We start from the raw sequence: 23,218 nt of genomic DNA, 5'->3' as shown, positions 1-23,218 counted from the left end.
CTCAACCCCTCACCCTCACTCACCCTCAACATCTCACCCTCACTCACCCCAACCCCTCACCCTCACTCACCCTCACTCACCCTCAACCCCTCACCCTCACTCACCCTCAGCCCCCTCACCCTCAACCCCTCACCCTCACTCACCCTCACCCTCACCCTCACTCACCCTCAACCCCTCACCCTCACTCACCCTCACTCACCCTCACCCACCCTCACTCACCCTCAACACCTCACCCTCACCCTCACTCACCCTCAACCCCTCACCCTCACTCACCCTCAACTCCTCACCCTCAACACCTCACTCACCCCCACGCTCACCCTCACGCTCACCCACCCTCACCCTCAACACCTCACCCTCACTCACCCTCAACCCCTCACCCTCACTCACCCTCAACCCCTCACCCTCAACCCCTCACTCACCCTCACTCTCACTCATCCTCTATCACCCTCAACCCCTCACCCTCAACCTCTCACCCTCACTCACCCTCAACCCCTCACCCTCACTCACCCTCAACCCCTCACCCTCAACCCCTCACCCTCACTCACCCTCACCCTCAACCCCTCACCCTCACTCACCCTCACCCTCACCCTCACCCTCACTCACCCACCCTCACTCACCCTCACTCACCCTCACTCACCCACCCTCACTCACCCTCAACACCTCACCCTCACTCACCCTCACTCACCCTCACTCACCCTCAACACCTCACCCTCACTCACCCTCAACCCCTCACCCTCACCCACCCTCACTCACCCTCACTCACCCTCAACCCCTCACCCACACTCACCCTCAACACCTCACCCTCAACCCCTCCCTCACGCTCACCCACCCTCACCCTCACTCACCCTCAACCCCTCACCCTCACTCACCCTCAACCCCTCACCCTCACTCACCCTCAACCCCTCACCCTCACCCTCACTCACCCTCAACCCCTCACCCTCACTCACCCTCAACTCCTCACCCTCAACACCTCACTCACCCTCCCCTCACGCTCACCCTCACGCTCACCCACCCTCACCCTCAACACCTCACCCTCACTCACCCTCAACCCCTCACCCTCACTCACCCTCAACCCCTCACCCTCAACCCCCTCACTCTCACTCATCCTCTATCACCCTCAACCCCTCACCCTCACTCACCCTCAACCTCTCACCCTCACTCACCCTCAACCCCTCACCCTCACTCACCCTCACTCACCCTCAACCCCTCACCCTCACTCACCCTCCGCCCCTCACCCTCAACCCCTCACCCTCACTCACCCTCACCCTCACCCTCACTCACCCTCAACCCCTCACTCACCCTCACTCACCCTCACCCACCCTCACTCACCCTCAACACCTCACCCTCACCCTCACTCACCCTCACTCACCCTCAACACCTCACCCTCACTCACCCTCAACCCCTCACCCTCACCCGCCCTCACTCACCCTCACTCACCCTCAACCCCTCACCCCCTCACCCTCACTCACCCTCACTCACCCTCACTCACCCTCACTCACCCTCAACCCCTCACCCTCACTCACCCTCACTCACCCTCAACACCTCACCCTCACCCTCACTCACCCTCACTCACCCTCAACACCTCACCCTCACTCACCCTCAAACTCAACATACATACATACATACATACCCTCACTCACCCTCACTCACCCTCAACCACTCACCCTCACTCACCCTCAACCCCTCACCCTCACTCACCCTCACTCACCCTCAACACCTCACCCTCACCCTCACTCACCCTCACCCTCACTCACCCTCACCCTCACTCACCCTCAACCTCACTCACCCTCACCCACCCTCAACCCCTCATCCTCACTCACCCTCACCCTCACTCACCCTCAACCCCTCACTCACCCTCAACCCCTCACCCTCACTGACCCTCAACCCCTCACCCGCACTCACCCTCACTCACCCTCACCCTCACTCACCCTCACCCTCACTCACCCTCACTCACTCTCAACCACTCACCCTCACTCACCCTCACCCTCACTCACCCTCACTCACCCTCAACCCCTCACCCTCACTCACCCTCAACCCCTCACCCTCACCCTCACTCACCCTCAACCCCTCACTCACCCTCACTCTCACTCATCCTCACTCACCCTCAACCCCTCACCCTCACTCACCCTCACCAACCCTCAACCCCTCACCCTAACTCACCCTCACCCTCACTCACCCTCAACCCCTCACCCTCACTCACCCTCACTCACCCTCAACCCCTCACCCTCACTCACCCTCAACCCCTCACCCTCACTCACCCTCACTCACCCTCACCCTCACTCACCCTCACCCTCACTCACCCTCACTCACCCTCAACCTCACTCACCCTCACCCACCCTCAACCCCTCATCCTCACTCACCCTCACCCACCCTCAACCCCTCATCCTCACTCACCCTCACCCTCACTCACCCTCAACCCCTCACCCTCACTCACCCTCAACCCCTCACCCTCACCCTCACCCTCACTCAACCTCAACCCCTCACCCTCAATACCTCACCGTCACTCACCCTTACCCTCACCCAACCTCAACCCCTCACCCTCAATACCTCGCCCTCACTCACCCTCACCCTCACTCACCCTCAACCCCTCACCCTCACTCACCCTCAACCCCTCACCCACACCATCACTCACCCTCACTCACCCTCACTCGCCCTCACACGCCCTCACTCACCCTCACTCACCCTCACCCTCACTCACCCTCACCCTCACTCACCCTCAACCTCACTCACCCTCACCCACCCTCAACCCCTCATGCTCACTCACCCTCACCCTCACTCACCCTCAACCCCTCACTCACCCTCAACCCCTCACCCTCACTGACCCTCAACCCCTCACCCTCACTCACCCTCACTCACCCTCACTCACCCTCACCCTCACTCACCCTCAACCCCTCACCCTCAATCTCTCACCCTCAATCCCCCACCCTCAGTCACCCTCACCCTCACCCTCACTCACCCTCAACCCCTCACCCTCACTCACCCTCAACCCCCTCACCCTCACTCACCCTCAACCCCTCACCCTCAATCTCTCACCCTCAATCCCTCACCCTCAGTCACCCTCACCCTCACCCTCACTCACCCTCAACCCCTCACCCTCACTCACCCTCAACCCCCTCACCCTCACTCACCCTCAACCCCTCACCCTCACCCTCACTCACCCTCACTCACCCTCACTCGCCCTCACTCGCCCTCACTCGCCCTCACTCGCCCTCACTCACCCTCACTCACCCTCACTCACCCTCACTCACCCTCACCCTCACTCACCCTCAACACCTCACCCTCACTCACCCTCAACCCCTCACCCTCACTCACCCTCAACACCTCACCCTCAACCCCTCACTCACCCTCACTCTAACTCACCCTCACTCACCCTCAACACCTCACCCTCACTCACCCTCACCCACCCTCAACCCCTCACCTTAACTCACCCTCACCCTCACTCACCCTCAACCCCTCACCCTCACTCACCCTCAACCCCTCATCCTCACCCTCACTCACCCTCACTCACCCTCACTCACCCTCACTCACCCTCAACCTCACTCACCCTCAACCTCACTCACCCTCACCCACCCTCAACCCCTCATCCTCACTCACCCTCACCCTCACTCACCCTCACTCACCCTCAACCCCTCACCCTCACTCACCCTCAACCCCTCACCCTCACTCACCCTCAACCCCTCACCCTCACTCACCCTCACTCACATTCACCCTCACCCTCACTCACCCTCACCCTCACTCACCCTCACTCACCCTCACCCTCACCCTCACTCACATTCACCCTCACCCTCACTCACCCTCACTCACCCTCACCCTCACCCTCACTCACCCTCACCCTCACTCACCCTCACCCTCACTCACCCTCAACCCCTCACCCTCAACCCCTCATCCTCACTCACCCTCAACCCCTCACCCTCACTCACCCTCAACACCTCACCCTCACTCACCCTCAACCCCTCACCCTCAACCCCTCACCCTCACTCACCCTCAACCCCTCACCCTCACTCACCCTCAACCCCTCACCCTCACCCTCACTCACCCTCACTCACCCTCACTCACCCTCACTCACCCTCACTCACCCTCACTCACCCTCTCACCCTCACTCACCCTCACCCTCTCACCCTCAACACCTCACCCTCACTCACCCTCAACCCCTCACCCTCACTCACCCTCAACCCCTCACCCTCACTCACCCTCACTCACCCTCTCACCCTCACTCACCCTCACCCTCTCACCCTCAACACCTCACCCTCACTCACCCTCAACCCCTCACCCTCACTCACCCTCACTCACCCTCAACCCCTCAGCCTCACCCTACCCTCACCCTCACTCACCCTCAACTCCTCACCCTCACTCACCCTCACCCTCACTCTCAACCCCTCACCCTCACTCACCCTCACCCTCTCTCACCCTCAACACCTCACCCTCACTCACCCTCAACCCCTCACCCTCAACCCCTCACCCTCAACCCCTGACTCACCCTCACTCTCACTCACCCTCACTCAACCTCAACCCCTCAGCCTCACCCTCACCCTCACCCACCCTCAACACCTCACCTCACCCTCACTCACCCTCACTCACTCTCAACCCCTCACCCACCCTCACCCTCACTCACCCTCAACACCTCACCCTCACTCACCCTCAACCCCTCACCCTCCCTCACCCTCAACCCCTCACCCTCGACCCCTCCCCCTTAACCCCTCACCCTCACTCAGCCTCACTCACCCTCAACACCTCACCCTCACTCACCCTCAACACCTCACCCTCACTCACCCTCAACACCTCACCCTCAACCCCTCACCCTCACCCTCACCCTCACTCACCCTCACAACACATATTGTGTTACAATAGGTGTCACATTTGCAAAAGATAAAACTATTGGCATTGTAAATAACAAAGCTATTAATTCGCTATTTTCAAAACAAGCACATAAATAAAAAATGTGTCCTTTACAATACCAATAGCTCAAACTTTCCTAATGCAAGACCTATTGCATTGCTGTGCTTCTCTCCCCTGCTGCACTCTCCTGCTCTCTAGAGATGTGGCCTAACGACAAGAGCTGCCATCTAAGTCACGTAAATACAAAATATGTTGCATTCCAAATGCTATAGGTGTCACATTCGCAAAAGTTATAACTATTGGCATTGTAAATGACAAAGCCATCAATTTAGCAATTTTAAAAACCAACAAATAAATAACATATGTCATTTACAATACCAATAACTCCAACTTTTCTAATGCGAGACCTATTGCATTTCCAATGCTTGTTTGGATTTAAAATTCTGGCTATCCTACTCAAGAAGCCACAAACCACGGTTCACTCTGCTCACACAGAGTAATTATTGTTTTTCAGACACGACTTCCGGTCGCGCGCGTAGAGAGCCTGAGATTGTGACGGGAAGGACCGCGCCTGCTTCCTCTCGGGTCCGACAGTGACCTGCAATAGGACTCAGAAGCAGATGACTGGGAGGGGATGGGGCAGAGTCAGTCACACGTCAGGGGCCAGGACGTGCTTCTGGGAAGGCCTTGGATTCTGAATGGCCGGTGCATGATCTGAAATGGACTGGGACTAAGCATGGGCGGAAAATCCGTTTCGCTCGCGGATTTTGCGGATTTTCGGTAAATTCGCAATCCGCGAGATTCGCGAATCTCCCGCAAAATCCGCAAATCCGCGAGCAGTGGATTTTATGGCTTGCTCGCACTGTTCGCGTGAGTTCGCGGCTTCCCAGTACAACTTCGCGCCCCGCGAATAAGCGCAAAACTGCAGAAATACGATCTTAGCAAAACTGAAACTACTTACCAGGTTCAAAAGTTCAGGCTCATCATTAGTAGCCATTTCCTGTAGTGCTTCCTGAGGGGCCCCTTCAGAGTTCAGTTGCCAGTTGCAACTATTATGTGACCCTGCTCTGAACCTCAGAATAGTTACACATATGCCACAAAGGTCCTGAATTACAGCTAAGGGAGACAAGCAGGAGCCAGGCTGGAAGTTCAAATCCATTAATCAGCCCCTAATTCATTATTGTCAGTTGGGGCAGGGCAGGTGTTGTAACTAATTTTGCAATAATGAAAGCACTTAGCAAGTGGAAAAGATCACTAATCAGGAAGCACTAAGGAAGCAGGTGCCAGCTAAAAAAATATTCTGTGACACATTAATCAGCCCCAAATTAATTCAGGTCACTTGAGGCAGGGAAGGTGTGCTTGCGTTGCCACAATAATGTACACTGACTGGACAACCAGAGGGTGCTGTGATGAAACAGAGGGTGGCATGGGTAGGCCAGAGGGTGGCATGAGTAGTCAGAGAGTGGCAGTGGTGACAGAGAGTGGCAGTGATGAAGAAGAGTGTCCCAAACAGGCTGGACACGTAGAAACAACAAGTTTGCGAAACTTGCGACCCGACAGGTAAGTTCGCGTTTGCGAAATTGTACAAAACCCTCGCGAACTGGCAGAAACCCGCGCGAACACACAAAAAAAAAAATCCGCAAATTTGCGAGAATTCGCGGATTTTGCGAATTGCGAGTTCGCAAATCCGCAAAATTCGCGAACGCGAGATTCGCAAAATTTGCCCATGCTTAACTGGGACAAAAAATAGGCCCAGGCACCAGATACAAAGTGCCCCCCCTCCCCCCCCCATTAGCAAACCAGCGAGCTCATATCCAAATCCAGCCACTTTTAAACATGTAGCCATATGCTTTATAGGTGTTTAGCAAAGTATTAAAGACTGTGTGGGTTTGAGCTTGCTGCGGGCAATGTCTGTGGTAATATCACTGAAATCAACAGTAAAAAGCATTGGCAAAGCAAACCGTTCTCCCCGTTAGGACCTTTGGAATTGCCTAATGGTTCTAGCCGGGCAACACAGATTCCATGATGCCGAGCAGCATGACTTTAAAAACATAAAACAGTCTACGATGGGACTTCCCCCATCATTTTGTAGTTGCACGCAGGCAGCGTGGGCGTGGCTACACAATGGTGTGAACCTTTTTCCCATTTTGTTTGTTGATTCGAGTTGGATTGGTAAACAGAGAAAAAAGTAGGGTGGAAGCCACACAGAGGCAGGGGGTGGGTGACAAGCAACACAGAGGAAGGCAGGGAGGGGTTCACCCAATAATAATAATAATAATAATAATAGGGAGGTTTGTAAAGCGCCTGGTTACGCACACCAGCGTGTCCCCACGCTGTGATGAGTGAAAATAACAGGCCCCCCAGAACTGCTCAAATGTGCCTCAATTACTGCCTAAATAGATGCGTCTTGAGCTTTCCCCTGAACCTTGCCTCAGAAGGTTCCATGCGCAGTTCCAGCGGAAGTTTGTTCCAACCCTTTGCCTCAAGGAACTGGAAAGACCTGCCCCTAAAACGGGTCTTTTTAATTTTCAGGATCTTCAGCAGGCCTGTACCTGTGGACCTAAGTTGCCGAGCAGGTCTGTATTGTGTAATAAGGCTCTGTAAAGGCCCAGGTGCTTTTCCTCCCAGAATGCGGTGGCACATGCACAGGGCCTTAAACTCAATCCTACTCCTGACCGGAAGCCAGTGCAGTGCCTGCAGCGCGGCCTTCGAGGCAGATCTTATCGGGAGAATCAGAACCAGCCGGGCTGCGGCATTCTGTAGCACCTGCAGACGATCTAGACTCCTGACTGTAGCTCCCAGGTACAGGAGGTTGCCATAGTCCATTCTCGAGGTGACCAAGGCATGCACCAACGTCCGTCTAGCCTCCATCGGAAGAAGGTCCAGCTCCTTCGGCAGAGCTTTCAGGACCCCGAAGCAGACCCCCACCACTCGGCTAATCTGTGGCGCAAAAGTGAGGTCCGAATCAAACCATACGCCCAGCAACCCTGCAAAATAAACGTGCCTGCTTTCTGCACCAGTACAGCTTTTAAGCAGTGCTGTCCTGGGTGTAGCCAATACAAGTGTAAAACAACAGCGGTGAGGTGCTAGAAGTTGTTTTTTACTTTTCAACAGAGCTGTACGTAGGTGACTACAAACTTGAAGAGCCCTCCCTGCAAGATACGTGGAGGGGCCACCTCTGGACTCAATCAGGAGCTCTCCAGCCAGAGTACTGGGCTGAGGGGACCCCCTGGAACTTGCCCCCCACGCACCAAATCCAACTCCGGGTGGCATGATCCCATTGGCCGTAGCATGTAGATCAGGAACAACGCGCCCAATGTGAAACAGACGCTCAAAAAACACTGCACTGACACCCAACCGCTGAGGCTGTTCAGGAGGGCGCAAGTGCCGTTGCCTCGACTCAACCACAATGCCTTGGATGGCACAGGTTAGCCGGATAGTTCTAATACCCGTTTCCACATTATAGGGAGGAGTCTCATCTTACAACCAGTCTAACTACACTTACTTGATCCAGGTGTACGTTGACTGCCTATGCAGATCCTCCGTTGAGTAAACCACAATCGTAGAGATAGGTCCATGAGAACGTAAAGCACGAAGAGTTAAGCAACTGGTGATCTCGGTGCTATACACGATCCCTCTAACAGAACATATACATATCACGTATCCATAGAGTGACGGACGCGAGCACATGTAGACGGGTAGAGCCCTAGAACAAGGACTCACAGACACTACTTGTTGGGGGAGTTTGAGGAGTAACATGACGGAGAGAAATGTGCAACTTAACCTACGTGGAATTCCACAAGACATGGGCTATACAAATGTTTCTGAAAATGTATAGATCTGCCACAAAGAGTCTATAGTCTGTGGCGCTCCCTTGCACCGTATAGTTCTTGGGAGCTCTGAAAGCATCACTTGGGTCCTTGCATGACCTCCAATCCTAAAATCTGCCTCCATCTTGTCTCTCAATAGGACGTGCTACAGAGGAACCTAACCGCCCTGGAAAATGCCACGGCTGCCGCACTAACGGAATACACCGACGCGGAAACAAGAAATGAAGTGTTACAAGGTGAGAACAACCAACTTTCCATGAGTTTGGGGCAGACCTTGAGTGAGAGACGGGTACCTTGAAGGAACAACCAGTGTCCTTACGGTCTGGAGTACGGGTGGGTACAGATGCCACTCAAATCCTTTACTGGTACTGAATTGATCACACCCAATAAACAATCTTGCACTGGTTCCCCTCGCTAGTGTCTGTGTCGCTGGCACCCTATCCTGCGTGCCCCCTTCTGGGCTTGCTGCTCTAGGTCTTACCTACAGACAGAATTTACAAGCGTACGAAAGACATCTTGTGGACCAGTCTGGAAACTTAGAGCCCTCCCATTACTTACAATTGGTTGGCTTCATTGTCACTCTCTTGTTTGCTTCTTACTCTATAGCCTGGAGCTTTGCTTTATTACCATCCCTTTGATTGGCTGACTTGTTTCCTTCTACTTCTCACACTTAGGGACTACTTTATTCTTTATCTTCAAGCACTCCATGAGAGTGCATTATTTGTTTTCTTGCTCTCTCTCACGTGCTGCTAACCCCCAAATACCGACACCCGTCTTCTGTCTCCTGTTGCTCTCTCCTCCTTCCATTTGCACTTTCTCATGTGCTGGTTTTTGTTCCACGCCTGCCCCCCACCCCATTGGCTCCATGTTGCACCCCCCGTCCCCCACTCTGTGCAATGCTTCGGCCTCCCTAGCTTACATTTTTTTTACCTATTCTAAACCCCCCTCTCCTCCAGCCTCAAGGTTGTCATTTGCTCCTGCGCGCATTGCCCGTTGCTTTCCCCCACCTACTCCTTTGTGGCTTCGAAACCCGTCGCGGTCCTTAAAAAGAATTATTTTAATTTTTTGAGAGGGCCCAGCAGCATTTTAATGTTGTACTGATCAGGTTTCAAGGAAGTGTTTTTGAGTAGGTTAAAATTATTTTTCATACCGCTCCAATTGGCGTCCATCATCTTGGTTTGGTAAATAAAAAAAAATAAAGAAAATGGCATCTGCATCATTCAGTAGACGTGCGGCCACCAGCAGCGCAACGGCACATCAGCGCTCATGCGTGCACCATGACATCACATGGTTGTTCTATTCTTTTTTTTTGATAATGCTGCACAGCATTCCCATAAAGCACTGGAAAACACAATAAGTCAAAAAGGTGAGACCTATAAGCTTTACCAATGCTTGTTTTTCTCTGTGCGGTACAAAAAGGGGGTGGTGATGGACGGAGCATCTGAACCAATCAAACACTCACCCCCAGTCAACAGATCTGGGTTTAATTCATCACCGTTCTTTAGCCCACTCTGCCACCCCAGTTCAGACATGGCTATATGCAAATCAGTCTGACCCTGTGCCTCATGGGAACAGTCCAGCCCGAAGTGCCAAGCCATGCCTTCCCTGGACCGGAAACAAGCATCCTGGGACCGGTTTCTGGCATTTCAGCCGCCTTCTCTGTGAGCACTTGCAACCTGGCTCTGAGCCAGTGCACCGGAAGGGATAGCATCATTAAAAGAAGCTTATTAGGACCGGGGAAATTTCATTTATGCCACCATAAACTTGTAATTTTCTGCATTTCTTTTTACGATTGTTAAGCAAAATGCCTGAGATTACACCATTACGCCATGTCATGTAATGGAGAGTTTGTTCAAGTAAATACCCTATAGAAGGAGAGTGGGAAGAATGGGAATGAACTGAGCACATGCAGCAGCGGTTGGCGTCACACACAATTTTGCATTATCCATTTAGCATTAAAAATGTCTTTGCACCGAAAAGGGTCTTAAGGACACATTTTGGACTACAAATTAGTGCAAAAGCCAAAACCAGCATTTGATTTCATAATGCATAACTTTGAGTAATATTTTGAGCATTTTACATAATTTTCACAAAGACAAAGAAATTTCCACAAATTTCACCCAGGCCTCTTATTTTTTAAATTCTCCTTCAACCATTTTATAGCATGATTTTTAAGGTCGAGCCTGGGCAGCGCATGGGCTCCTCTGCAAGGCATGCTTTATTTGAGTGTGGGCTTGAAGCCCCGCCCACTCTCTGCCCATATTTTTCATTGGCTTGTGTCATTGTCCTTCGTAAATGCTGGCTTCTGATTAGTTAATTGGCTTGTTAGTCCCTTCTTAGTCCCGCCTTGTCTTCATTTGTAGCCTCCCATGAGGACTGGCCCTTTTACTTCGGTTGTTACACGGTGAGTCTTATTTTAGTCTGTAAGCACTATTTTATTTAATGAGTTTCTCCTACTGCAGGCAGTGCCTGCTTTTCTGCAACATTTCAGCGCGCCATGCGCCATTTCACTTTCCAAGCAGCCGGGGCAATGGCGGCCACTTCTTTGAAGTGGAATAGGTCACTCATTTACAAGAGTTTGAGCTATTGGCATTGGAACTGACAATGCTTATTATTTATGTGTTAATTATCAAAACAGATAAATAAAAAGTTTAAGTCTAGAGAGTGTGTCTCATACAGGGGGGGCTTTTGGTCTTAACTTTATTGACGCTGCAGATTAGGAAGTAACAATATTAGTGTAGGTAGGTTGGGGTTTGGGTTCCTACAAATTCTTTACTCACTCAATGCTGATTCACTAACAAGCTGCAGATAATACTTACGTAGTCCCTGAACATCATGCCTGTGACTGTGTTCACATGGCATTTTCATGACCGCTCATTGGCTGCTAGCCATGTGAACCCTACACACTCAAGGGGTCGCGGAGTAGTGCATTTTACTGTTTGATATTGAGATACAGTCCAGGCAGATTTACCATTAGACTTTGCTTTCGCTGTCCTACGATGGTTCACGTACTGTATTGGTTAAACTGTGCTTGCCTACAATGGTGTAGTATATTAGGTGCAGTGCCTGTGTAGTGTAAATTGGGTTGGGCAGTTCTTCCAAAATCTACTCCTCGCTATAAACACCACATATGCCATGGTCGCCGTTCAGATGTAATCTAGAGGATTGTGTACGCAGACCCCTGCATTACATTTAAATACTGCGTAGTGTGATTTACCTCGACAAGTGTACACTTCTTACTACAGCTCTTTCTTTCTGCTCCCACCCACAGCTGACCTGGACAGGTGGAAGGCGCAGGCGGCTGAACTGACTCTAGAGCTGGAGGGGGTGAGGTGGGACCACTACAACGTGACCCAGAGCCAGCAGGGCTTGGAGGGTCAACTGGGCGAGTGCCGGGGCCGGAACGGACAACTACAGGATGTAATGTAAGAATGCAACCTTTACTTACTACTACTACTACTTCCACAACTACTGCTCTTCTGCTACAATTACTACTATTTTTACTACCACTGCTACTACTGTCACTCCTACAACAACGTGCCCCACAGCCAGCTTGCGTGGTGGCTTAACTGGGCGAGTTTTGGGGCTGAAACGGACAACTTCAGGATGCAATGTAAGAATGCAACCTTTACTTACTACTACTACTGCTCCTTTGCTACAATTAGTAATATCTTTACTACCACTGCTACTACTATCAATCCTAGAACAGCGTGACCCAGAGCCAGCGGGCGTGGTTGCACAACTGGTCAAGCACCGGGGCCGAAACGGACAACTTCAGGATGCAATGTAAGAATGCAACCTTTACTTACTACTTCTACTGCTTCCACTACTACTGCTCTTCTTCTAAAATTACTACTATCTTTACTACCACTGCTACTACTATCACTCCTACAACAACGTGACCCAGAGCCAGCGGGCGTGGTGGCTTAACTGGGCGAGTGCCGGGGCAAAAACGGACAACTTCAGGATGTAATGTAAGAATGCAACCTTTACTTACTACTACTACTACTTCCACTACTACTGCTCTTCTGCTACAATTACTACTATTTTTACTACCACTGCTACTACTGTCACTCCTACAACAACGTGACCCAGAGCCAGCGGGCGTGGTGGCTTAACTGGGCGAGTGCCGGGGCAAAAACGGACAACTTCAGGATGCAATGTAAGAATGCAACCTTTACTTACTACTCCTACTGCTTCCACTACTACTGCGCCTCTGCTATGACAATTACTCTCTTTGCTACCACTACTACTACTCCTATAACAATGTGACTCAGAGCCAGCAAGGTGTGGTGGGACAACAGGGCAAGTTCCGGGCCGAAAAAGACCACTTGAGGAAGTAACTTGAAAATTAGATCTTTATTTACTTCTGCTACTGCTGCTGCTACAGTTTCTTCTTCTTCTAGTAATAGTACTGATATCTGTCTACTACCACTTACTCTACTATCGGTCCTTCTACAACGTGACTCAGAGCCAGCAGAGCTTGAAATGCCAACTGGATGAGTGCTGGGGCTGAAACGGACAACTTCAGGATGTATTGCGAGTATGCACTCTTTATTTACTACTACTACTTCTTCTATTACTACTGCTCCTTCTGCTGCTGCTATTACTATATCTACTACCCCTGCTCCTACTTCAGCATCTCTAAATCATGACTCAGAGCTGGCAATGCCTGAAGGATAAACTAGACAAGTGTTGAGGCCGAAACAGACAACTTCAGGATGTATTGTGAGTATGCACTCTTTATTTACTACTACTACTGCTTCTACCACTACTACTCCTGTTACAAATACTGCTACCTCTAGTACCACTGCTTCTACTATAAGCACTTCTACAACATGACTCAGAGTCGGCAGGGATTTGGAGGATAAACTGGACAAGCACCGGGCCGAAACAGACAACATTAAGACGTAATGTGAGTATGCACTCTTTATTTACTACTACTGCTGCTTCTATTACTACTGCTCCTCTGCTACAACGCCTACTATCTCTAGTAGCACTGCTTCTACTATCAGCAATGCTATAATGTGACAGCAGACCAGCAGGGTTTGGAGGGCTTACCAGATATGTGCCAGGCAGGGCATTAAGTGGGATGAAAAAAAGGGGGGGGGGCGTCATTCAAATGGGCGTGGCTAATCTAACGAAGGGCGTGGCTTTAAACACATAAGCGAAAATTCTGTGCTTAGAATAGTGTGCAGCAGGCTCAGTTCTAGAGGGTGGGCCGGGTGGACCTGTAGCAGGGATTCCGTTCTCATACAGAACTGTGCATAGAGATCAGGAACCTCAGTGAATTAGAGTGACCCAAAACTCACCTCAGTATCCAAAATCCCCTTACCGAGCTAGCTACAGTGTCTCATTGGTCATAACAAACTCCCAATGACTTAGACAAACCAGAACATGAACTTAGGTTACCTCAGGTATCGTGGAACACATGAACACTCTTTCGCTCTATAATCATTTCAAACCAGAACGTGGAGTAACAGAGGACACGTGCACTTTTGAAATATTTATTATTCAATGCAAGGTTCTCAAACGCAGTATCTTATATAATACAAAAATACATATTATAAGAATCAGAGTTATCAGCATAGTTACGAGTCCATAATAAGCAAACGGTGATAGCATATTATAATGCTAAAATCAATAGAAATTAATAACACCTATTTCTCGCACTCCCTAATTAGCATACTATATTATATCTAAGAAGGTCTCATTTGGGTTTTAGCAGGGCGGGCCCATACCTCTAAATGTCAGGAGGAGAGGATCACATCATCTGCTACCAGCTCTCTGCATGCGAAGCATCGCCAAGTGTGTTTTTGCATTCTCAGTAACTCTATCTTAAACCCGCGTAGAGCCCAATGTTGGCAGCAACATTATTTGTGTTATGTCTAATGTGGTGCGAGGATCAGACCTCCCAGCAACCTTGTGTTAGGTTATTCTTAGAGGGTTCAGCTCTCAGTGTGCAGACAGTGTACCAAGTGTACCAAGCACAACTGATATCAGAGCAATAACATATTATTCTCAAATAAATCACATCTTTCGTCTAGGTTGAAAGCTACAATAACAATTATGGGTCGTGTGCAAACTGAAGCCGAAGGAAAATATGTTGTTTAAACATTTAATAAATTCATGCTAACTTAACACAGTATATAGAAAAGCAGCATCTATATGACACCCCCCAATATGAGCCTTGGCCCTCGCAGTGAATCTGCCACCGATGTACAACAGCAATAAAAACTGTTCAGATAACTAGTGATTTATGATACTGCTGCAGAGCAACCATTTGTCTTTTGGTAGTTTTTAAATGCAAATAAACTGAATTTTATGGGAATAGCTCAGTGGGTTACTGCCTTTGTCACAGAGATCCTTGTGTTACTTGCAGTTCAGAAGTTACTATCCTAACATAGGACAGTGACCTATGAACTGTCATCAAAGAGCTGAATACAAACGTCGCTTTTTTGTGTTGTGATATAGTTAGAACTTCTCAATTCTTTCAACATTCTAATGTTTCTAAAAAGACTGAGTTTGGGCAGTTATACCTTTTTATCAGTAAAGCCAGCCCCCAAACACTGGAGTACTCTTTAAATCCTGAGTGTGTGCTTCTCCAGACCAAACCCTTGTAAAATATACTGCCCACAAGTGTGGAGGATGTGATTTCTACACCTTGTAATCCTCATTGGCTTATGTGACATTCCCCGTAGACCGATTCATTGTCTCTGTATAATGTGTGCTGTTATGTAAAGTACTGTGACACCCTACACTCATATGAGTAGCGCTATGGAGAAGTGTGGCTCACTGGTTTGAGCAGGCAGACCCTGAAGCAGAGGTCAGACCCGGGACCAGGGTTCAATTCCCGACGCGGCAGGGTCTTGAGCTCAAAATGTCCATGGACTCGATAATTCTCGCTTCGGTGCCTGACCTAATCATGGGTTCACACTCTGCAACTCTGGGCATTAAGCTTGCTTAATCTCCACAACGCCCCCCCCCCCCCGCGGCGGGATGCCTGGCTTTCACCTTGGGGATGCCCTGTAGGGGCTATCTCACAGGGAAAAACCAGGACGGGTTCCCAAGGCAAGCGCAGAGATACCCCTTCGGGGGTCGATTCTGCCGCTATATAAGAAATATTATAATAATAATAATAATAATAATATACAACGAATGGAATGGATATGCGAGAGGGGCAACAGCAAGATGAGGGACACTGGTGGAGGGTGGCAGTGAGGGAAGCCGAGGAGGAGGTCACGGGGTGGAGGAGAACTACAGAGAGTTGAGGGAGAACTGGTGGAGGGTGGCAGTGAGGGAAGCCGAGGAGGAGCAGGTTGGGGGGGCACTACAGAGAGATGAGGGGCGCTGGTGGAGGGTGGCAGTGAGGGAATCTTAGGAGAAGGTCATGGGGTGGGGGGAACTACAGAGAGATGAGGAGCACTGGTGGAGGGTGGCAGTGAGGAAATCTGTGGAGGTCTTGGGGTGGGGGCTATGGTGAAATGAGGGGCACTAGTGGAGGGTGGCATTGAGGGAAGCTGAGCAGGTGGTTATGGGGTGGTGGAACTACAGAGAGATGAGGGGCGCTGGTGGAGGGAGCAGTGAGGGAAGCCGAGGAGGTGGTCATGGGGTGGTGGAACTACAGAGAGATGAGGGGCACTGGTGGAGGGTGGCAGTGAGGAAATCCGAGGAGGAGGTCATGGGGTGGAGGGAACTACAGAGAGATGAGGGGCACTGGTGGAGGGTGGCAGTGAGGAAATCCAAGGAGGAGGTCATGGGGTGGGGGGGAACTACAGAGAGATGAGGGGCACTGGTGGAGGGAGCAGTGAGGAAATCTGAGGAGGAGGTCATGGGGTGTGGGGGAACTACGAAGAGATAAAGGGCACTTATGGAGGGTGGTAGTTGGGGAGTCTGAGGAGGAGGCCATGAGGGGGAGTCGCTACGCAGAGGCGAAGGGCACTGTTAGAGGGTGGTAGTTGAGTTATCTACAGAGAAAGATGTAAAAAAAGAGGTCAAAAATACTTTTGCACCAGCACTAAGCCGGCCGATTAGGACAACTGTGGATCATACTTTAACATGCACGCTAATTACATTTACTGCTATTTTCAGTGTTTCAAGTTTGAAGGTGATTTTACTATTGTTTTTTACTGGGAATATTGAAAGTGGAACTGAATGGTGGCTGATATGTGTCTGGGGCGCAGGGTCAGCTGTGAGATAAGGTGTAATGGAGAGGGGTGATAGAAAAGTGGATAATCAAGCCTGTAAGGGAGTGCGCTGCAGAGTCAGGGGTTAGGTGAAGGTAGTAATGAACCAGGTTTCTCCCTGAAAGCTCGCACAGAGAGAGCCCGAATAGTGTCACTTGCTTGAAACTTCCACCTTAGAAACCTCCTCTTCCCATCAAAGGGGCATTACATGGAAGAAAAGCATTTTTTGAGAGTGATAACATTTAGAAAGAGACTTTGAAAAGAGTGCGTTTTACTGTGCCTTGTAAGACTACGGAGAGAAAGGAGGGCCCAGAAGCAGGCCTGGCTAGATATATAAGTGATAAATCGGGCCACCAGTGGCCCACCCAAATGTACCTTTGGCCCACCCAAATACATATTCCTGGAGCCGGGCCTGGTGTGCAGCCCGACTGGGTTTTTGCTGCTTCTGTCATTGCATCCAGATAAATGATACAAGTAACATTACACCTACAGCAAACCAAAACTATTGGCTTTGTCAATGGTTGTTAGTTGCATAAGCAACAACTATGGCTGCATTGAATATAATATGGCAATCCTTCAGTTCTAAAATGAAGAGACTGTGAAAGAACTTTAAAGAGTCTCTTTGAAGTTACCTCAAAGGCAGCTGCTGCATTGTTAAGATTTTTTTTCATCTGGTGGGTGAGGGCAAAAATGGAGAGCTCGAGGGAGACCCGTTTCGGCACAGCTTTTTAGAACTGCTGGTGCTGAGCACCGGCAGGACCCGGCCCACTTAAAGCTCAGGTGCCAGGGCCGAAACAGACAACTTCAGGATGTAATGAAGACTGTGATTTTTTGTTACTACTACTTCTTCATCTACTACTGTCACCACTACTACGCTGTGACCGAGAGATGGAGAGTTGGGCCTGTCAGACCTCGGCTGTAAGTAGCGTGTAGTTGTTTACTGCCCTGTGCTTGTGTTCTGGAAGGAGCCGTCTCTTTAAATTCTGAAAATTCGAGTAGGTGGATTTTGTAGAAACAGCGACACCCAGCGGCAATGTTTGGAACTGAAACAGCTCTAGACAGGAAGGTTGTTGAGGCTGCATTGTTTTTCCACGCCGCAACCTCCTAGTGTCTCTGAAAACCTGATTCTGGTCAACAGGCGCCAAATTCTTGGGATGAGAGACCGATTTGATTTTGGTTTGGAAACCGAAAAAGAAGAGCATAAATACAGAGGAAGAAGGCAGGGATGAGATATAACCTGTGAGAATGATTTAAGGATACAGTAAATGTAGCTAAGGAGAAAGGAGGTGGAATCAAGACCAGGAAGCCTCAATATTCATGAGATAAAGAGACAGGAAGTGTAGGGGTGGAAGAAAGAGGCGTGAGGTGGAATCAAGACCAGGCAGCCTCGGTATTCACAAGATAAAGAGACAGGAAGTGTAGGGGGTGGAAGAAAGAGGCGTGAGGTGGAATCAAGACCAGGAAGCCTCAATATTCATGAGATAAAGAGACAGGAAGTGTAGGGGGTGGAAGAAAGAGGCGTGAGGTGGAATCAAGACCAGGAAGCCTCTATTCATGAGATGAAGAGACAGGGAGTGTAGTGGGTGGAAGAAAGAGGCACAAGGTGGATTCAAGACCAGGCAGCCTCGGTTTTCACAAGATAAAGAGACAGGAAGTGTAGGGGGTGGAAGAAAGAGGCGTGAGGTGGAATCAAGACCAGGCAGCCTCGGTGTTCACAAGATAAAGAGACTGGAAGTGTAGGGGGTGGAAGAAAGAGGCACGAGGTGGATTCAAGACCAGGCAGCCTCGGTATTCACAAGATAAAGAGACAGGAAGTGTAGGGGGTAGAAGAAAGAGGCGTGAGGTGGAATCAAGACCAGGCAGCCTCGGTATTCATGAGATAAAGAGACAGGAAGTGTAGGGGTGGAAGAAAGAGGCATGAGGGGGAATCAAGACCAGGCAGCCTCGGTATTCATGAGATAAAGAGACAGGAAGTGTAGGGGGTGGAAGAAAGAGGCATGAGGTGGAATCAAGACCAGGCAGCCTCGGTATTCATGAGATAAAGAGACAGGAAGTGTAGAGTGGTGGAAGGAAGAGGCATGAGGGGGAATCAAGACCAGGCAGCCTCGGTATTCATGAGATAAAGAGACAGGAAGTGTAGGGGTGGAAGAAAGAGGCATGAGGTGGAATCAAGACCAGGCAGCCTTGGTGTTCATGAGATAAAGAGACAGGAAGTGTAGGGGTGGAAGAAAGAGGCGTGAGGTGGAATCAAGACCAGGCAGCCTCACTGTTAATGGGATAAAAAGACCGGAGCAAAAGAGCGGTGTGAGGTGCCAACTAGAGTAGACACCCATAGCATTCAGCAGTGCCGGTGTCAGGGGCTCCTAAGAGATACTTTGGGCTCAAGTCCTTTTTTTAAAGAAATTATGCAGAGGAAGACATTCTAGCCCGACTGTCAGCAAACATTTTTTATGATTACAACCATACAACAAGCGATTCAAAACCTTCGCTTTACCGTTACACATTTTAGGGACTGGTTGGCCATTGCCCAGAATAGTACATGATGTTGTAGCAGAGTGTTTTGCTACCGAACAGCATTCCTCATCTCATGGCCTCTCAGCACAGTTTCATGTTTTGGTGTGTGTATTTATGTATAGTATTGCCAGCTCATTACAAGTTGGCACATCAGAGGGGGTTACTTAGAGGCAGCAGGACACGTGCCCTTCCACCTCATCCATATTAATGTGTTAAGGCTGTCTTTTGTTCATCCAAACAACAAACTTGAGAGTCTCTTCAATAATGTAATTGTCTGCAATCGGATGAAAGGCTGAGTTGGCCCCATCGTAATATGATATGTCCATCAAATTACGTAAAGAGTTTTGCAGCACACGCATGGACCTCTGAGCTATCCTTCCAATCACCCTGCTGGCATCACACCTAGTACGCTGTTCCATATTGAGCTGTATCGGAAATTCTTTATCAGGGGAGGCTCCTGCAGAAATGTACTTTTTGAACTCTGTGTGACCAAACTCATGTTTATTCTCCCCAGGACGGAGCACATGGCAGAGATCGAAAAACTGCACAGGCAGCTAAGCTCAAGTTCTGTGGGCACTGGCTGGCAGTGCCCCTGGCAACTGGTGGGGCTGATCGCATCCTCCATTCTCATGTTTGATGTAAGTTTGCATCAAGAATTGTCGCTCGCCAGGAATTTTACAGGTCAAGGGTCTGTGGTTTGTCCTGTAGTGTAAAACCTGACACTTTCACCTTTGCCTAACTCTCTGCATGACGTACGCCTAAAGTATTGTTAATTCACTAAAACGTAATATTGTCGCTATCTATTTTGTACAGCACAGTAATATACAAAAAATGGATTTCTGCATCAAAAAAGTCTTCAAAATGTTATGCACTAATGACAAAGTTGAAAAGTGTCACATTCCTTGGATTTGGAGTATTTTTATCTGGAAATAATATTATTGAATAATAGTTTTGCTAAAACATTTTTTAAGATTTTCCCTTCAAAAGCTTTGTGTATTCTTAAAGTTCTTCAGAGTCATATGTAGACCCGGGCTAAAAGTTTCATTCCGCTCGCAGAATTGGCGGAATTTGGCGACTTCACGTTAAACTTGTAACGCAGACTTCCATCCACATTCAGTCAATCGTCTGCGGTGGAATTTATTTTCCCGTGAGGCTCCAGAAATGTCGGCTGATGAGTGTAAACTGGCATACCCTAGCACGATTTCCATCGTGAGGGGGATTTCCGGTGAGATTTACATACACAGGTGGTCGCAAGCAGTCATGGTCAGAGGGTGGATTCTCACGTAGATTTTCTACGTGAGCTACAGCAAAATCAGCTCGAATGGCCAGGTGCTTTTGCACACCTCAGCGAAGAACACACTTCCAGTGCTTCACCTCCATGCGAGCAGCAAGACATGCATAGTTTTGCCTTATGGTGGAACTCCACGGAATCTTGTGGGGTTTTTATGCAACTTTGTGGAATTCTGCTCAATGAAATTCCAAGAGTTCCGCCCACCCCTAGTCATTTGCACAATAAAACCGTGGAACAATTCTTTGTGAAAATACATTTTTGCTGAGATTTTTATGTGTGAGTGAGATTATAATTTAGAACTCACTCTTGGTGGAAAAGATTTCATTGCATAATGGAGTACCACAAAGTTGAGCCAGAACCTGGACAACACAAAAGTGATACATGGAATTTGTTGGAAGCATTTATTCAAATTACTAGTAATTGTCTTTGACCACATTCCATAACTTTTTACACATCTATAGACAGACAGGGACCAATTATATGGAAACCAATCTTGCATTTCACCCTCAAAGTGTTGCATCTTGGATTCACTACTTCCATTAGTGCCCTAAACAAGTGGAAGTGAACTTGAAGAAAAATCCATTTTAGGTCTCACCTACAGAACAGCCTTTAGCTGTCCACCGGTGAAAGACCTCTTCTGGCCACGCCAAACACTTACAGTGGGATTAGAGCCAACACACAGCTTACTGTTCCTAATTGATGGCTTTCCTTCCTCTTCCTGTGTTTGTCCTTCTCCCACAACATATCCTCTTTACCATCCTTTTGATTGGATGGCATGTATCCTTCCACTGCTCACATCCAGGGATCTACTTTTTTCCTTTTTTGTCAGCACTCCAGAAAAGAACACAAATTTCCAGCTCTCTTCTTCATGTTCTGTGTCCCCAGTCTCCACATTCAGCACCCCCTATAGCTCACTGTTGCTCACTCTAGTTCTGCTGCAGTCTCACCTGCCTGTGCTCACTCAGCAGGGCCCTTTGTGCCAGGCATCATTATTGCAGCACGCGTGCTCGAAACAGGCTGAGCATCGACCTTTTTTGTGTTTTAAACGTTTCTCCAGGGCACCCTTCCTCGAACATTATCTGACATCTATGCGCTGTAGACAAAAGCCAGATTGCGACTGTCTGCCTCCCCTGATCACCTTTAAAATTCACTAATATTTTTAACACTCTGTGCTCTTGGTTGTTGTGTGTGAGCATTGTTTGGGGAAACAGGAATGGAACAGTGCAGGGTGGAGACGCTAGGGGGAATAAGTGGTTGGGGCAGAGAGTGAAGAAAGACTAGTTTTCCCATGGAGCGCAGAAACATAAATGAAAAACTTCTCTGTAGTCAGGAAGGGATGGAGATGCAATCAGGGACAGTGGAAAAAATGCGATTGTGCGCCCTCCAGTTTTTTTTGCAGAATTATAGATTTGCTGCATTTGCCACATAAACCATCACCTGCAGCATAATATGCAGATTTAAAGATAACAATAATTGTTTCTCACTCAAACGATGCAAAAGTTACAAAAACCGCAGCGAAATGTGTTGCTGCTCAGTGGAAGGCTCTTTGCAAAGGTTGACCGGTCCCCTTTTTTGTTTTTTATTGCTATATTTGGGTGGTAAGCTGGTACTAATGAGGTGTAGCTAATTCCCAGACAGTGTTAACAAATTAGAAATGAGAAATTAATAAAGTAAGTCTCTCACAAAGTGTGCTGCATTACACTGCATTTTTTTCCTTTTCTTGCCACATAATTTACTCAACCCTGCTGCATAATTCCAGTGGTCCTGGATACAATTCATCCAATCAAAACACAGTGAGATTAAAATGCTCTACAGGCTGAACAAACATAAGAGCATGGAGGAAAGCCGTACAGTAAGGAGGAGGGAACTAAGATAGACGAGGAAGGCATCCAATAATGATCAAGGGTTTGACCCAAAGCCCACTCGTTGTACTGCACTGTACCCAATAGCTCTTTGACAACAGACGGCTAAAGCAATCTGCATGCGAGAGCTAAAAATGACAACAGTGAAGAGCCTATCCAACAGGAAACAGCCATGATAAGGACATTTTCTCTTTTTTTTGTAGGAAGTGTTTTCAACTTAAATCAGCAAATACCTGATGGAGCTAGAGGCAAAGCAGAGAAGAAAGCGTCCTTCAACTGCAAATCACTGAAGCTGGATGATCGCAAACCTATGTCCTGTATCGCACAATATTTGCTGTTTAATTATTTGATATCTATTTATTATTTGTACCTGTTTTATAAAGCATAAACGTACGCTTTAAAGTGTAAAGACTTTAGAGGGCAGCGCCAGCATGATACAGATGAATAAATATGTGCAATACTAAAGGAAAAATCTCTCTTTTCATAAACATATGCATAAATCTTTGGCACCGGTTGACAAATCTTCGCAAAATGTTAAAAACTAATGGGGTGCTCAGGTCAGCTCCTGTTTTGAAAGTTTCCGGCTGAATCATCATGCGGGGGCCGAGAAAAAAAGGTGGGGTCCCAAAGCGTGTTTTTTCCATGTTAATTTCCATAGGAAACTTTAGACACGGCTAGAGCCCGAACTGCTGAACGGAA

General features: G+C 48.9%; 1 protein-coding gene across 1 annotated transcript; it reads left to right on the top strand.

Annotated features, from left to right (window-relative positions):
• Window positions 1-8,593: 8,593 nt before the first annotated feature.
• On the top strand, window positions 8,594-22,986 carry LOC147673119 (uncharacterized). The gene is made up of 5 exons (XM_086946553.1): window positions 8,594-8,668; window positions 8,806-8,902; window positions 11,938-12,091; window positions 19,881-20,004; window positions 22,723-22,986. Exons 1-5 carry the CDS (start codon window positions 8,594-8,596, stop codon window positions 22,738-22,740), a joined length of 468 nt encoding a protein of 155 aa, XP_086802679.1. The 3' UTR covers window positions 22,741-22,986.
• The last annotated feature ends 232 nt before the right edge of the window (window positions 22,987-23,218 follow it).

The sequence above is a fragment of the Lissotriton vulgaris genome, chromosome 12 (assembly GCF_964263255.1).
Source record: "Lissotriton vulgaris chromosome 12, aLisVul1.2, whole genome shotgun sequence".
Classification (NCBI taxonomy): Eukaryota; Metazoa; Chordata; class Amphibia; order Caudata; family Salamandridae; genus Lissotriton; species Lissotriton vulgaris.
This window is presented reverse-complemented; position numbering and strand designations above follow the sequence as displayed.